The sequence below is a fragment of the Procambarus clarkii genome, chromosome 2 (genome assembly GCF_040958095.1).
Source record: "Procambarus clarkii isolate CNS0578487 chromosome 2, FALCON_Pclarkii_2.0, whole genome shotgun sequence".
Classification (NCBI taxonomy): domain Eukaryota; kingdom Metazoa; phylum Arthropoda; class Malacostraca; order Decapoda; family Cambaridae; genus Procambarus; species Procambarus clarkii.
In genome coordinates this window covers 44887032-44904636 of record NC_091151.1, presented here as the reverse complement: position 1 = coordinate 44904636, position 17605 = coordinate 44887032, and the positions used below count along the sequence as shown (strand labels likewise).

At 37.2% G+C, this 17605-nt stretch overlaps 2 protein-coding genes across 3 annotated transcripts in view; both read left to right on the top strand.

The window, feature by feature from the left end:
• The window catches only part of LOC123762435 (serine-rich adhesin for platelets-like), a 57011-nt gene extending 53121 nt beyond the window's left edge, over window positions 1–3890 (top strand). For both annotated transcript variants that reach the window (XM_069325165.1, XM_069325158.1), the window contains one exon: window positions 3514–3890. The gene's annotated coding sequence lies outside the window, so the exon portion shown is untranslated. The remainder of the gene's footprint in view (window positions 1–3513) is intronic.
• Window positions 3891–7275: 3385 nt separating this feature from the next.
• LOC123762314 (ribokinase) lies at window positions 7276–14966 on the top strand. Its single transcript, XM_069325174.1, is given in 7 exon segments — window positions 7276–7333; window positions 9269–9388; window positions 10772–10936; window positions 11475–11566; window positions 12450–12617; window positions 12619–12633; window positions 14560–14966. Coding segments are annotated over 7 exon segments (780 nt in total). The 5' UTR covers window positions 7276–7290; the 3' UTR covers window positions 14737–14966.
• Window positions 14967–17605: the final 2639 nt, after the last annotated feature.

Genomic DNA, 17605 nt, shown 5'->3' with positions numbered 1-17605 from the left:
GATATATTGACTTAATTGGGTTCAGGAACTAGATCCATCAAATGTTCATTAATCTAAGTTTCAGTAGTGATGAACTATTTGAACTTGAATTATGTTTTTCTATTTTTTCTCCTAGCACCCATATCACGGGTGGTGGTGGAAAAGGGCTACATTCATCGGGAGTTGGTAGGTTGTAATAGGCTCGCGTGGAGGGCGGCTAGCTCCTGCTCTGCTGGAGTTCATTGATGGACATTTTGCTCATTTTGTATTATATTAAGAGGGACCATGTTTTTTACTTTGTGACTTTGGCTACCCAGTGTTCTCTATGCTGTTGTTGTTGAAATTTAGGGGCAACGACGGTCGTAGGATCGGAAGCGACCCGGCGTACCCATGGAGAGTTAGTCGTGAAGCCTAATGGCGAATGAATGTCGCTTTCAGCGGAAACTAATGTGCCTTGCAGCCAATAAACGCAATGACGAGTAGATGTTTGGGGAGCCCCAGAAGTCCCTCAGGGTGACAAACACCGGCCCCGCCCTACACAGAGAACACTGGGTAGCAAAACCAAAAACTCGGCCCCCCAACTAAAACGCAAAAAAAAAAATCATCCAATGCCTTCCAGCAGAGCAGATGCCAGCCGCCCACCACGGCCGAGGGCACACAGGGAGCCCTCCAGGGCTCCTGGTGTGTTCCTGTAAAACAGTCTAAAAGGGAGTTACAAGTGTTGTCCTAGTTGACTCTTCAGAGGTTGCATGGCGTTTCACCTTTCTTTTTATGACGTCTTCAACATAACCGTTAGAGAAGCCATTGTTGACTAGGACCTGCCTTATCCTATAGAGTTCTTCATCGACTTGCTTCCATCCTGAGCTGTGACTGAGAGCCTGGTCGACGTAAGCGTTGACAACACTTGACAGGAACTTTCCACGACCGGCCTTTACCCGACATAATTAAATAGGGTAAAAACGGTATATTAAATGCAGTAAAACTACGGTAAATTCAATATGATAAACTGGCATTCTTTAAGCATGGTCTGCATAGTAAGTGAACTAAACTAAATGTTAAGCACCCTGGCAAACCACTTCGTTCTATTCAATTTCTTTATTTAATCACTTTGTCCGGCTAGAATTTTTAGATTAGATTAAAGGAACACCCTCCCTGGTAACGGCTGAACTAGTTAACCAAATACAAATATTTAGGTAAAATACTTTCATAAAACCCGTCTACTTCCCCCACCAGTAGACTTGTTCAGCTAAAGGCATAATGTAATGTTCCACTTTAGTAAATAAAGACTTAAAAAAACACTACCCCATCTGTGCAGTTACCGGTTACCTGACATTCTACGCTTAAAATAACCCATCTATTCCCCATAATTGTTCGATATAACTTACCTCTCACCCGCTGGTCGAGTACACAGCAGTATATATCCTCCTCCATCACTCACCGCGTGGATACTATTTCACTCTGGCCGCAAATTGCCTCAAATCACCTACGTTGTCCATAAACATATATAGAAGAGCAACTGACCGTAACACCCGTATAGCGATCATCACATAACGTGGGAACATTAGTAGTACTGCTGTCAAAACATAGATGGCGCCAGGACAAACGGTAATTCCTATGGACTCGCCTAGTTATGCGTAGGGAATTGAGCTTCAGCTGTTTGGTCCCGCCCCTCAGCTGTATTCACCTAGTTGTACTCACCTAATTTGTGCTTGCAGGGGTTGAGCTTTGGTTCTTTGGTCCCGACTCTCAACCGTCAATCAACAGGTGTACAGGTTCCTGAGCCTATTGGGCTCTATCACATCTACATTTGAAATTGTGTATGGAGTCAGCCTCCACCACATCACTGCTTAATACATTCCATTTGTTAACTACTCTGACACTGAAAAAATTCTTTCTAATATCTCTGTGGCTCATTTGGGTACTAAGTTCCCCTTGTTCGTGTTCCACCCGTGTTAGTTAAAGTCTAGCCAAACTCAATATACTTAGCCCTTGCCAATATGGCTTCAGACCCAAAAAAAGCACTAACGATGCACTTATTAGTATGCTTAACTCGATTCATACAGCTCTTGATAAAAATGAGTTCCCTGTTGGGTTGTTTGTGGACCTGCGTAAAGCTTTTGATACTGTCAACCACCAAAACCTTCTTCTTAAATTACATCATTATGGAGTCAGAGGACACTCCCTACAATACCTCAAATCCTACCTTACTGACAGGCTCCAATATGTTTCTGTGAATAATACAATTTCTCCCACCCTACCCATCAACATTGGTGTTCCCCAGGGCAGCATACTTGGCCCTCTCCTCTTTCTCATCTACATTAATGACCTTCCAAATGCCTCCCAACACCTCAAACCAATTCTATTTGCTGACGACACAACCTTCATTTACTCCAGTCCTGATCCCCTTGCTCTAAATGCCACAGTAAATACTGAGCTAAATAAAGTCCATCTGTGGCTAACTGCCAACAAACTCACCCTTAACATTGACAAAACCTTCTATATTCTGTTTGGCAATAAATCCTCTAATCAAATAAATCTCAAAATAAACAATACCCAAATTTGTAACAAATTAGATGGCAAATTCCTTGGCATTCTCATTGACCACAAGTTGAATTTCCAGGGACACATTCTAAGCATATCAAAAAAAGTTTCAAAAACTGTGGGCATTCTTTCTAAGATCAGATATTATGTACCACGCCTTGCCCTGGTGACTCTCTATTACTCCCTTATCTATCCATATCTCAACTATGGTATTTGTGCTTGGGGCTCTACTACCCAAAATCACTTACGTCCTCTAATTACTCAACACAAAGCTGCTATTAGGACAATATCCAATTCTGGCCCCAGACATCACTCGGTACCCCTACTTAAATCTCTGAATATGTTAGACATTAAGTCACTGCACATTCTCTCATGTGTATTATACATATATAAAACGCTAAACTATAATGCCAATCCTGATCTCAAAAGCTTCATAGAAGGTTGTATCAGAACCCATGAGCATCACACCAGAAATAAATACAGTTTTGATATTCCTAGAGTACGACTTAATCAAACTAGAAATGCTCTACAAATCAAGGGGCCCAGAATGTGGAATGACCTTCCCAACCATGTTAAAGACTGTACCTCTCTCAACCAGTTTAAGTTAAAAGCGAAGCTATACCTAATAAATTCCCTGTAACCTACCTTACCCTTCTATTGTCAACCAATGTCTGTTTTTTTCTTTAAAGAGCGCTGTTTGTCGACATAATTGTATTTGTGCTGCTTTTTCATCTATGTTTTCATTTCTTGTTTTCATTCTACTCATTATGCTCAATTAGTATTAAGCTTGTCATTTAAGTTGATCATGCCCGAAACGCTTTGCGTAATAGTGGCTTTAGGCATTGTATGTACTAGCTCTACCTATAAGTCAAACAATCCTTGTAAAAATTTATTGTATGTATGTACCTTACCTAAATAAAATTGTATTGTATTGTATTGTAAAGAGTTGTCTTTGTAACTATCAAAATGCATATATCTTTGCTTTCACTTCAGTTATATTTATGGTGCGGCTGGTAACTGGGGTCGAAAAGTGAACTGCGTAGTCGGCGGATGTGTCTCTGGATTTAGCACTGTCGCAGACGTTGAGACGAATCCTGGAGCAGAGCAGAGAGCTGAGTGAAGGCCGTTTCGGCATTGAAGGACAAAGATAGCCATATCTGTTCTGTAGTTATTTTTATAAGTAAATTGATAAGATATTTGTACAGCATTTGCATATCTAATCATGGTATTTGTGCTTCAAAAGTTTGAAGACCCTTGGCAGTTACAACAGTTATCCAGTATACAATTACTACCTAAGTTGGGTCTGAAGTTTGAGCTCTAGGAAAAAGGTTATTTGTTATAAGAAAATATAACGTAAGACATATACTTGACAGGTGAGACTGTTGGTTTTTACTGCTGCTAAGTCAGTTTTTTATTTTATTTTATTTATTTATAGATACAAGAGTTCTTACATTCTTGTACAGCCATTAGCATCCATGGCATTTTGGGCAAGTCCTTAATCCTAATTTTCACAAACACACACATCCTCCTGGAACCAGCCTGTAGCAGCTGTCTAACTACCAGGTACCTATTTACTGCTGGGTGAACAATTGCATCAGGGTGAAAGAAACTGCCCGTTTGCTTCCGCCTTCCACCGGGAATCAAACCCGGACCCTTAGGGCTACAAATCCTAAGCGCTGTCCACTCAGCCATCAGGCCACTAAATCAGAACATTTATTAAAAATTATGCTATAAAAATATGTGGTTTCAATATTTGATGAATAATATAAAATGTTAATTCGAAAGTCCTTATGATAATACAGTAGAGCCTTTTTTCATGGCAATAATTTAATGGTGATAAATGTTTTCCACTGAAATTTTGAAGGTATTGTAATGTGATTTTCATGAAGTTTATGGTTGCTACAAAATTGCCAGAAACACAATTTACTCATGGAAAGAAGTTTGATGGGAAATCATTTACAGTAATGTTTCTGAAATGTCTTGTATGGCTAGTGAGACTATTTGTCCTAAGGAAACTTTCGTACAGGCTTCATGTCTCTGACTCCAGGAATTATTATATGATAATTAAAATGCTCTTTATTGCTTCAGATGATGAAAATTTTATTGGATACACTCTAATAGTAGATATTTTATTACAAAAGTACAACAAATATTACTATACAGTTGTGGAAAAATAGCGCTTTCAACATATTTTTCTAATATCAAAAGCGATATTATCAGATATTTTTTGACATTCTATGCTTTCTCAGGATTTATGGATGAAACGTGTGTATACTGTACATTGATAATGTTGATTGCTGATTTGGTGCTCTGTTTCAGATATTGATCTTGCATCCATAAAAATTTATTCATTAACATGGCCAACCCTAAAGTTGTCGTCGTCGGCTCCTGCATGACTGATCTTGTCAGGTAAATGTTAAATTTGTTTGGTTAAAACTATTGGAAGCATATTTAACTACTATATGCATTGTTTTTGTGAATACTTTCACATCCATATAAATAAACAAAAAGAAAATGAGTAAAATCAGTTAAGAGAAAATATTGAGTCCATACAATGGGATCGAACCTACATACTTGGACTCCCCAGGCACACACTACCGTCTGAACTATGATGAGCTCATATATATGTCACATTCTTAGATTACATTGTGCTCATCAATTAAATTTGTATGCTCTTTGTTTCATACCTCCATTCATATGCAAAGTATTATATACTAAGGAAGTGAATTTTCTACTGAAATGCAAGGTACAGTAACTATTGTCTCAATCAACCACTGCACTAACTGCAACAAACCTAACTCATACAAGGAGTGATTTTCTGGAAAGGGTGGATCGGTATCCACAGAGCATGTGTTGTGAATGAGAACAATAGAACAATACACATCATCAAATTTAAAATTACTCTTATTACAGCTACACACCTCGGCTTCCAAAGCCAGGGGAAACAATCCACGGACACCGTTTCAGTGTGGGTTTTGGTGGAAAGGGTGCAAACCAGTGTATTGCTGCTACTAGACTTGGAGCCACAACAGCAATGGTTGCCATGGTACTGTATACTTAATTTTTCTTAGTTCTTTGCACATTTTTCTTAAAAAGTAATGTAAAAACATAACAGATTACATGAAATGAAAAAAAAAAAAAGATGAGAGAATATTGTAGGTACAGTATATTAAAGCACATAGGTAGCTAAGATTGATTGCAATGACAGCTTAAAATGGTAGTTGACAACAAATTGGTAGGCACAATACAGCAGAAACAATATAAGATTGATTGCAATGACAGCTTGAATGGTAGTTGACAAAAATTGGTAGTCACAATACAGCATATGGCTAGCACATAAAAGAAGACAGCAATGAACACAATGATAAGGTTGTTTGATATTACATAAAAATTAGGAGATTGGGTAACACTAGGTACAGAGCAAATTTAAAGCTCAGTGTAGGAAACTAAGAAGATGAAGTTAGGTACTTTTTGGTTTTGCTTTTAAATAAGGCAAAAGTTTTACAGTTTTTCAATTCACTAGGGAGTGAGTTCCATAGACTAGGTCCCTTAATTTGCATAGAGTGTTTACACAGATTAAGTTTGACCCTGGGGATATCAAAGAGATATTTATTTCTGGTGTGGTGATAATGGGTCCTATTACATCTGTCCAGGGAGAGTTTCAGAGCATGGTTTGCATTTAAGAACAGGGTTTTGTAAATGTAGTTGACACAAGAGAATGTGTGGAGGGAGTTAATATTTAGCAAGTTTAGGGATTTAAACAAGGGAGCTGAGTGTTGTCTGAAAGCAGAGTTAGTTATTATTCTGATAGCAGATTTTTGCTGTGTGATGATGGGCTTAAGGTGGTTTGCAGTGGTAGACCCCCATGCACAGATACCATAATTAAGATAGGGGTAGATTAGTGCATAATATAGTGAGAGGAGAGCAGAGTTAGGAAGATAATATCTGATTTTGGAGAGTATACCAACTGTCTTAGAGACTTTCTTAGTTATGTGTTGAATGTGGGTGCTGAAGTTGAGTCTCTTGTCTAGGAATAGGCCAAGAAACTTGCCATCATTTTTATTACTGATGTTAATGTTGTCTATCTGTAGCTGAATTGCATTTGATGATTTACTTCCAAATAAGATGTAGTAAGTCTTTTCGATGTTTAATGTTAGTTTGTTCGTTGACATCCATAAGTGGACTTTTTTTTAATTCATTATTCACAACATTATTTAGTGTATGTGGGTTGAGGTTTGAGTAGATAAGGGTAGTATCGTCAGCAAACAATATAGGTTTGAGAATATTAGAAACATTAGGCAGATCGTTTATATATATAAGAAATAGAAGAGGTCCTAAGATGCTGCCCTGTGGCACTCCAACGGTAATTGGTAGAGTGGAAGAAGTTGTATCATTGATGGTTACATATTGGTGTCTGTCACTAAGATAGGATCGGATGTAGTCAAGGGCAAGGCCTCGGATTCCATAATGCTGGAGTTTAAGTAAGAGGTAGTTGTGATTAACAGTATCAAAGGCTTTTCTTAGGTCAATGAAGAGTCCAATCGGAAACTCATTTTTGTCAAGGGCTGAGTAGATAATGTCAAGGAGACTAATGATTGCATCATTGGTGCTCTTTTGGGACCGGAAGCCAAACTGGCAGGGGCTGAGTATGTCGAATTTTACGAGGTAGGAATAGAGCTGTTTGTAAATAATTTTTTCAAATATTTTTGATAGAATGGGTAGATTTGATATTGGTCTATAATTGTTTATGTCCGCCGGATTGCCTCCTTTATGGACTGGCGTTACTCTTGCTTTTTTGAGGATATCAGGGAAGGTGTGATACTCTATAGATTTGTTGAACAGTAGTGCTATGGGTGGGGCAAGAGCATGGGAGGCTCTCTTGTACACAATGGACGGAATTTCACTGGTGTTCCCTGCCTTGGTTTTTAGAGAATGTATGATGGACACAACATCTGCCGGGCTGATTGGTGAAAGGAGAAGAGAGTTTGGATAGCTGCCTGAGAGATATGTGTTAATATGTGTCTGAGTCTGTGGGATTTTACTGGCAAGATTAGCACCAACCGATGAAAAGAAACTATTAAATTCATTTGCCATTTCTAAATCAGTTGACGGTATATCCCCATCCTTGTAGAGTTTTATTTGGTTATGTGAGTGTTGTTTAGTTCCTAGGATACTAGAGATAGTTTTCCAAGTGCTTTTCATGTTGCCTTTTGCTTCATTGAATCTATTCACATAATATGCAAGTTTTGCCTTTCTTATGATACTGGTAAGCATTGATGAGTACCTTTTAGCTACTTCCTTTGAAACTAGGCCAATCCTAACTTTTTCATATTCATGTTTCTTGTTGATTGAGTTGAGAATGCCACTTGTGAGCCATGGATTGTTTAATCTTTTGTCAGTTACTTGCTTGGTAAGAAGGGGACAATGAAGGTTGTAGAGGCTTAGAGTTTTGGAGATGAAGAGGTTAGCTAATGAATTTATATCATGGGTATTATTGAATTCAGAATCCCAGTTAATATTGTAAAGTGCCTCTGTAAGATTGTCTAAAGCTGATTCACTGTGTAGCCTAAATGAAAGTTTCTTGCTTTTTGGTGGTGTTATGTCCATGTTCGCTATGAGAAAGGTAGGATAGTGGTCAGTTGTTCTGTCGTAGATTATACCAGATACAAGGGGAGCTGTTATGTTTGTCCATATGTGGTCCAAGGTGGTGGCTGATGTTTGAGTGACTCGGGTAGGTTTGGTGATTGTGGGGATTAGCATACAGGAGTTCATGCTGTTAAGGAAATAGTCAACTTGAGAGCAATTTTGATGACCCAGGTCAATATTAAAATCTCCTCCCAGAATGATGTGGTTTTTGTTGAGATTGTTGTTTATAATAAGATTCCTTAGGAATCATTTCTAAGATATCATTTCTCTCCAGGTGTTCTTCCCATTTGGTTTTAATTATATTTCGACTAATGTTTGGCTAATATGCCTGTCGATACAGGTATATAATTAAGAGGTCTTCCCTGCTACCATTTTTGTAGATCTTAACTGTTATCATTTTTGCCATATAGCCAAAACTCCTGTGCAAAAAGATGACTGAAAAATTAATTGAAATTGAAGGCTGAGCTCAGGTATGCATTATTTCAGAACCCTAGGTAAAACTCCATCTGGGCCAACTGCTTTGTTCCTACTTATCTCCTTGAGCATTTTTTCCAGTTCATCTCGAGACACCTCTTATTCTCTGAAACACATTGTCTCGTTCTCTGAAAATTTAATTTTACACACACACACACACACTTTGTAACTATTAGTTTAGTGTTTCAAACATTTTCTCATTCTCCGGGAATCTGTTTCCCCATTTTCAACCTCTGAATTTTATCTTTTACCTGTAAATTGCTTTTAATGAATTTATAGAATAGGCCTGGTTCTGTTTAACTTTTGTCCACTATCCCTTTCTGAAAATTTCTTTGATTCTTCTCACTGTATGTAGTTTTCTTTGCTTCTTTGTATTGCTGATAGTGTTCTGCTCCACAAGAGATACTGTGTACTAATTTTGTGTTATTCCTGATGAAGCCACATAAGCAAAATGTTGAATAAATGTATGTCCCTATTCTACATTTCATTTTTTATCACTAGTTATTTTCTCATTATATGTTGCTGCTTGTGTACCGCACATTCTTTACTTTCGAGCTATTGTAGATCATTAATAATGTAATCTATTCTATGATAATATTTACCATGGTTTCCATTTTACATGTTGGAGATGATTCATTTGGGCAAAATTATTTACAAAACTTCCGGGACAACAATGTCAATATTTCTCACGTTGGAGTGACAAGTGAGGCAGCAACTGGTGTGGCACCCATTGCAGTTGATGATGCAGGTACAACTGATTTTTATTGCATTTATATAGTCTTGTATATTTGTCATGAATACAGCAAAAATGTCTGTCACCTGTTACTGATGAAGTTCTATGCTACTTAAAGTGAAAATTTGTAACCTGAATTAAAATTATCAAAGGCAGAGCTATGTTTCTATGAATCCAGGTACAAGGTTAGGTATTTCTAATTCTTGTTTCTTCTGACAGATTGAATCAAATATATAACTTCTATTTAAACTGACTACCATTCTATTAAGCAGTATTAATGTGGTAATAATTTATTTTGATATATTCATTTAGTTGATAATCTAATGTAGCAACTTGAGCCCATAGGATATGACCACAGGGAGGTTATCATTTAATTTTAGCCCAGAATGTCCACCAGTAAGTTCATTTATTAAAGCTCTAGGCCATTTTAAATGTTTCTTTGCATCACAGGTGATTGAAAACAAAACAAAATAAGAGCATGTTCTCACAAACTACTATAAATGTTGATGGTGTTGACCCAGCAGGCCACTGTCATCAACACTATAATAAAGTTTCCCACTGCAGGCCTCCTCACATTCTTTGTGACAGAATTCCATGACAGTTGGCCTCTGTGATGTCAAATAGAGTTTGACAGGGGCTTTCGAGATCATGAATCAAACTTTAAGAGGTCATTCAGGGCTGGATTATTTCTCCAGTGTCTCCATAGCTTCGGTGTGACATGGCCAGGACATTTGCAACTATCCTTGCTGGAGTGGTGCAGAATTTTCATCTGCCCTGACTGTTATCTTTCCCAGTGGTCCAAAAAAGACTTTGCCTAAAGAGCAAGTGTAGTTTTCAGACAGATGCATTTCACATTCTCATAATCTTATTTTTATATAAGCAATAATATAATAAAATTCTCAGTCTTGTAATGTATTAAATTTTTGCAATAGAAATCTTGAAGACTTGCATACTTTGGTAATATATATTATACGATTGCTTAATTTTATTTTACTTAATGAGCCCAGTGAGCCATGCTATGGAAAAGTTTGAAATGTGCAAAATCCCTTTGTGGGGAAACTTCAAGAAATATTTACTTTCATCTGTGTAATTTGCAAGTCTACAAATCTTATTTTGTGCAGTATTTGGAGCTTGTTAGTGGCAGTATTTTGTAATAATGTTCAGGTAGGTGATTTATTGAGAGGAAAAATGGTGACTTAAGTGGTCTCTGAAATGTACCATCCCTTTACTGTACTGTACTGTACTTTCCTTTATAATTTTCAGTTCAATTTGTACAGATTTGCATTTCACGTTTTCCCACAATACCTTATGCAAAGCAAAGGTTGTCCATACTCATATTCCAGTACAGTACAAGCTTATATTAGAGATTGACCTTAATTTAGTTTTCCCATTTTGCAGGGGAAAACTGTATCATTATAGTAGCCGGAGCAAATTTAAAGATGACTGCTGCAGATGTACAGAGAGCTGAAAAAGTGATAAAGGAGAGTGCTGTGGTTGTCTGTCAAGGAGAGATCACCACCGAGGCCACACTCGCTGCGCTGACAATGGCACGCAAACATAATGGTGAGGGAAAATATTTACCAAGCTATGGTTCCCCAGAGTATTTCAAATAATTTTTTTTAAGCGCTAGGATTTCTTGAGAAATATTACTTGCATAAAAAATTAACTGGAAATACTTGCCCAGCAATAGCATTAGACTGTGTGCAACTATCAATATATCCGTTGTTCATCTCTGAACAGTCAAAATTTTTATCTTTGCAATCAATGCAATTATATATATCTTGGTTGTTAAAAGACCCTAACTGTTCTATATCCTTATCTTCCTATAGTTTCTTCACCTCCTTGCACACACACTCTGTAATCTATTCAGAGTAAACTTACTGTTGTGTTGCTTACCCTTCTAGTTGACCATTCTCACAAATTACCACAGTATAAAGAAGAAAAAAGAACAACACTGGCAAAATAAAAATATATTTAATTTAATTATAAATTTAAAAACATTTAGACCAAAATAAGTCTAAATAACAAAATTCAGTATCTTTAATATGTACATTCTTTAACAGACTTTAACTATATTGTGAACTTTGTCCTACATTCACAGTCAAAACTCTGATGAATGCTGCTCCGGCTGATGCTAGTTTGGACAAGGCCATCATAATGAACTCGGACATATTTTGTGTAAATGAAAGTGAGGTAAGTTCTTAATCATATGACAATGACTGCAGAAGCATCTTGTATAGTCTGAGTGCATTAGTGAAGATGCTGGAAGCTTGGATACTCAAGTTGGTGTCATCAACAACAATATTTTTAATAATTTTGTAGTAGAGTTAATTTAATTCAGTTGAAGTAACCTTTTATATTAGAAAATATAGAGTATAAAATACAGCTAGGTCTGAAAACACACTGATCGTGAATACTGTAGTAGATTGTGGATTACTGTAAATAGTAATTTGAAGTGGGGGGGGGGGTCGTGGGTATTGCATGTGCAAATTTTACAAAACCATACAACACCCTATACTATATAATTTAAGAAATACAGTACATAAAATGTGGTACTGTACAGTAAATGCCCTTACTAAAGAGGTGTAATTCACTTTCAAATACCAGATGTATGTAGATGCAACCTGTCTTCTCAAAATGATGCATCATATTTTGATGTAGAAATTCCCAGCATCAAAATATGATGTACTGTAATCAATGTGACTCACAAAATTAGTCGGACCTATCCTGTTTTCTATTCGTGGGTCCTCGGTTAGGTTCAGGTAGTTTAGTATGTCATGTTGTGATACAACTACTCAAGAACATAGGCTGGATAATGAGCTTCTTATAGTACTTTATGTACTGTGTTTACTGCACTTAAATGGTAGGCATCTGGAGTAGGTGTGTCAAGCTCCTTATACTGTAGTGGGAATTTTTAAGTGGGTAAGTGTTATTTAAAATGTTAAAATATATAAAGTTTGCTATGGGCTTGGCATCTACTATTTCAGATTTTGGATGCTCGACTATTGTTAAATAGCAAGAATAATAATTGATACTGATTTTTTCCCCAAACTGTCATTTTCTATTTATTTTTTAGGCTGAAGTTTTAACCAGAGTTGAAGTAAAAACAGTTCAGGATGCCCAGCAAGCTGCCAAGATACTGTTGTCACATGGGTGTGGTAGTGTCATCATAACACTGGGAAGCGATGGGGCTTTGTACTCGACAGTCGATGGCCATATTAAAGTCCCTGCAGAAAAAGTAACTTCCTGTCGATACAACTGTAAGTGTTACATGTTACTTCATTGGAAATGTGATGGTAGAATCGCGTAAGACAATAGAGAAAGTTTGCATGGAAGAGCATGAATAAGCTTACACATTCAAATGTAGTTGAACTTGCCTTTTTTTTGTTTTTGAGAATGGCAGAATACAGAATGTGGCTCAATAATGTAAAGATGTCTTTGCTACTGCTCCATCATTTGCAGTAGTAAATGTATAAAATATTAACTTCACTAAAAATGTAATACAATTGCACTATACTATGCTAATATTGCTTTCACTTGCCTTTTCCTGATAAGGACAATGTTGTGAAAACTATTTGTACACAGTAGCATCCAGAATTGGTTATTCAGCAGTACTCCGACTTCCTAAGTAGTAGGAAGGTTGAAAATTTTGGTTACTACAACTTCTCCAGGTTATAGTAACCAAAATTTACACACGCTGTTGTAAATACAGACTTAATCATTTTTATACAGTATTAATTGCTTTTTCCCCTATGTTTATATTCTACTAAAAATAGCAGATTACCGACTGATTAAACTTAAAAAAGTTTACCGACTGATTAAAGCTTTTGTAGAGTTGTTAGGTTTCTACTTCCATCTGCTTTAACCTGATCACTGCTTCTCCTACAGTGCAAAGCAACAGATTATTGCAATAAACTCATTGAAATTTATACCTGCTGACATGCAGTTTTACTCTAAACTGCTTTAACATGGTAGATAAGGTCAGCATGTAATTTTTTAGCTTTATATTGCTTCTGAAAAAATCTTTGTAAATAGAGGCTGAGTTTGAGAGTTTCCAGTGTATTCCTTGAGTTAAGAACCATGTAAAAAAAAAAAAAAAAAAAAAGTTAAGAGGATAATGAGATTATAAGAGTTAAACTTCTGGGGGTTGTTTTTTTGTGGTCTATATTACCAAGTCAGTGAATTTGACATGCATTGCTTCTTCAAGTCAATTTCAGATTACACTCCATATAGTAGTAGTAGGCATTCATCAATCTCAGGAGACTATGGAGATGCATTCTGGTTGTCAGTCAGGAGTGGCCTCTCCAGGGCACAAAGCCAGGGTAGGTTGATATGGGGGAGAAGCTATTGCCCATGCAGCGGGTCCCCCCTCTCCGCGGCACTGAAAGTCTCCAATGGAAAGGCAAACCCCCTTTCTAAATAGACTATATCCATGCAATGGTAACCTCATACTGTACAAGGTTCCCAGAAAGCTAGACCAGTAGATGTATGTAAATATTCTTTACATAAATCTACTGGTCTAGTTTTCTGGGAACCTTACATATCCATGCAATGGTAACCTCATAGGGCCTATTTTTTTCATATGGCACTTTAAATGACTTAGTTTTTAAACATTGGATGCACCACTGTTTGGGGAACAGAATTTCCTTTAGTAAGCACATACAAGTGAGACAGTAAAGATGGAAGAAAGGCACGTAAAGTGAACCTATTATAGATATTTGAAAAAGAAAGGGAAAAAAAGATTTGTAAAGGAAGTTAGTTTGGAGAGAATTTAACAAGTACAGCTGTAGTATGAATGTAGATAAAGAAATAAGCAGATATACATGGAAGAATGGTAATGGGGTTTTCACATTAGAATTTAAGCTTTTACTTGGATAAAATTGCTTGCACGCCATTTTTTATTACCGTTTGATAATATTCATATACAGTAGTAATAAATGAAACGGGTGTATTTATTAAATTTACAATCTTTTGCAAGTTTGATAGTTGTTATGTCTGACTTTCAGATGTTTCAGTGAATCATATTTGGTATTTATGATTCTGCAACAATAAAGTTAAGTTTATGATAGGTTTAGCCAAAACTACATGATAAACTTATCAGTTTTCAAAGAATAATGAAGAGAAGGGATAATACTGTGCATGGCAATGACATGCAATGTTACTAATTGGGTTTCTTTTCTTTACAGGGTGCTGGTGATGCTTTTGTAGGTGCTCTGGCATATTACCTTGCCTACCATCCACACCTCTGCATGAAGGATATGTTGCAGAGATCATGCAAGGTGGCTACTATTTCAGTGCAAGCTCCAGGCACTCAGAGCAGCTATCCAACTAGGGACATGCTAGATAGGAAGTTATTTGCTTGATGGTTAGTAATGTTGAAAAAATATTTTTGTTTTCCTAGCAATAATGGAGTATTTCAACTTAACATTCACTGTTTAGCTAATTTCTTTTTAAATGTTTCTCACCCCAGGTTAAACTGTAGCAATTACCATAAGATATACATACAGTACTCATTAAAAATATGCCCTATCCTCCTCAAGGTGCATACTTATGGCAAAAAATAAAATAAGATACTTGTGGGTGAAAGATTTTTGACAGAAGTATGCAACGGCTACGTGACATCATGGCAGACATTAGCTCTTTTGAACAATAGCAATACCAGAGCCAGTGGCCTCCTTGGCTGTCATCATGAACAGTTATGTGCTGCATTTTGCTCTGTGGCCATATGTTTTTGCACTAAATAGGGGTTCATGTGGTATGACATTATTATTATTATGGCACCTACTATGGAACTAAGTAAAGAAACCATTGCACAGATCATTGCTTTAAAGGTTAACAGGTCACCAAAGGAAATAGGTAAATGGTTGGGTGTAGCAAAGCCAACATGAGTAAGCATTGTGCGTGTTTGAGAGGGAAACGGTGGTGACATACCATTGTAGAAACATCAGTCTATTTGTCCCAGGGAGATGTCAAGGTCTGTGAACGTTCTAAGCTGTTCCCTTCATGTTACAGCAAGGCTAGACCTTGAACTCTTCCTTGGATGTCAGTCTGGTCATCCAAGGAAGATTTTAAGGTCTACCCTTGCTGTAACATAAAGGTTACTCTCCAATGAACATATTAGAATGTTCACAGACCTTGACATCTCCGTGACAAATAGACTGATGTTTCTACAATGGTGTATCACCACTCTCTCTCCAGAAAACATGCACAATACTTACTCATGTCGACTTTGCTACACCCAGCCATTCACTTATTTTCCTTGGTGACCTGTTTCCTTTAAAGCAATGATCTGTGCAATGGTTTCTTTGTTTAGTTTCTTGGTAGGTGCCAAAAACATATATATACTGTAATACCACAACACCACTGCTAACTACGATAAAAGATGAGAAGGTGCCAGAGCAAGATGCACAACACCAACTGCTCACTATGAATGCCCGGGGGAAGCTCTCACAGCTGTGTGACTCCAGGGAACTAGTGAACAATGTAACATTATGTACCTGGTGCATACTTAAAATATTTCACCCAGAAGACTATTTTTTTTTCCTCTGTGCCATCCTGCTCGAGGCGGCACATACTCTTCACGAGCACTGTACAGTTTTTATTCCCGAAAAACAATGCATGCTATCTATTTGTAATGCAAGAATAAATACTGTATAAAATAACTATTGGTGATGTCACCCTCCAGATTATGCATAATATCCATTACAGAGTATAGATTATTATTTCCTTCAGTAAAATGCACTGTATAAATTAAATGGGTCAGTATATCACCATTGTGATGCATCCCCACAGACTAAAATATATACAGTGTACTTAAAGTTAGGTGCCATGAATGAATGAGCTGCAGAACCAATGATTACTGTTGTTCATCCCTCCATGACTTTACTCTTCTAACTCTCCCATGGGTACTGCCTTGTTGAGACAACAATGGTGAGTGATAGTAACCTGGGTTGCATGATCAGTTTATGTGTACTATTTGCCTGCCAATTATTGTCACTTCTCATGCCCTTAATTTTGACAAATTATAGAATGTGGAACCCCTAATTTAAAGCAGTGACCAATTGCTGGCTATGGCATTTCTTTACATGTCATCTTGTGACTTGCATTATTGATATTTTATATATTTTAGTGATATATAAGCTGGTTATGAATTTGGTAGTGTTGTAGGTTTACCTAGTCATGTCACTTCTTGTCTGGTGCGTTTTGGGTTAGCATATTCTCAGTGGGTACAATATCCAAGAGCAATGCTAAATCAGTGTTTATTCAATGTCAAACCAATGCAACTCTTGGATATTGTGCCCAATGAGAATGTGCTAACCCAAAATGCACGAGACAAGAAGTAACATAACTAGGTAAACCTACAACACTACCAAATTCATAACCAGCCTATATATCACTGAATAATACATGAAATATCAATAATGCACATCACAAGATGATATGTAAAGAAATGCCATGGCCAGCAACTGGTCATTGCTTTGAATTAGGGTTCCATATTCTGTAAATTGTACAAATGTTAAGGGCATGAAAAGTGACAATGATGACCAAACCACACACCAGAAGATGAAGAAACGACGATGTTTCTGTCCATCCTGGACATTATCAAGTCAATTGTGATGGTAGCGAGGAAGGCACAGGCATTAAGTAAGGCAAGGAACAGATAAGAGGAGGTAATTCCTAGAAGGTAAGAAGGAGACAGGCAAGAACAAGAAGAAAGGTACAGATGGGATGGGTGTAATAATGTAGTAACAGAAGAATGGGAAACAATGAGAGAGAGAGAGAGAGAGGGGGGGGGAGAAAAATGCAGGGATAGGCTTATGTCAGGTCCTGTTTGTTAGAAAGGCTAGAGCATTTGAGTATGTACTGTGAAAGGGAAGAGTCAACAGCAACAAAGCCAGGACTAAGGTTCATGTTGGGTATGTTGTGTATCAGAACCGATTCGACAAGACAGTGTCTGAAGAGCAGAGGAAGAAAAAGATTCTAAAAATAATCTTTCCTTCCTCTGCTCTTCACAGACACTGTCTTGTCAAATCGGTTCTGATACACAACATACCCAACATGAACCTTAGTCCTGGCTTTGTTGCTGTTGACTCTTCCCTTTCACAGTACATACTCAAATGCTCTAGCCTTTCTAACAAACAGGACCTGACATAAGCCTATCCCTGCATTTTCTCTCTCTCTCTTTCTCCTCTTATTGTTACGTTCCCATTCTTCTGCCACTACATTATTACA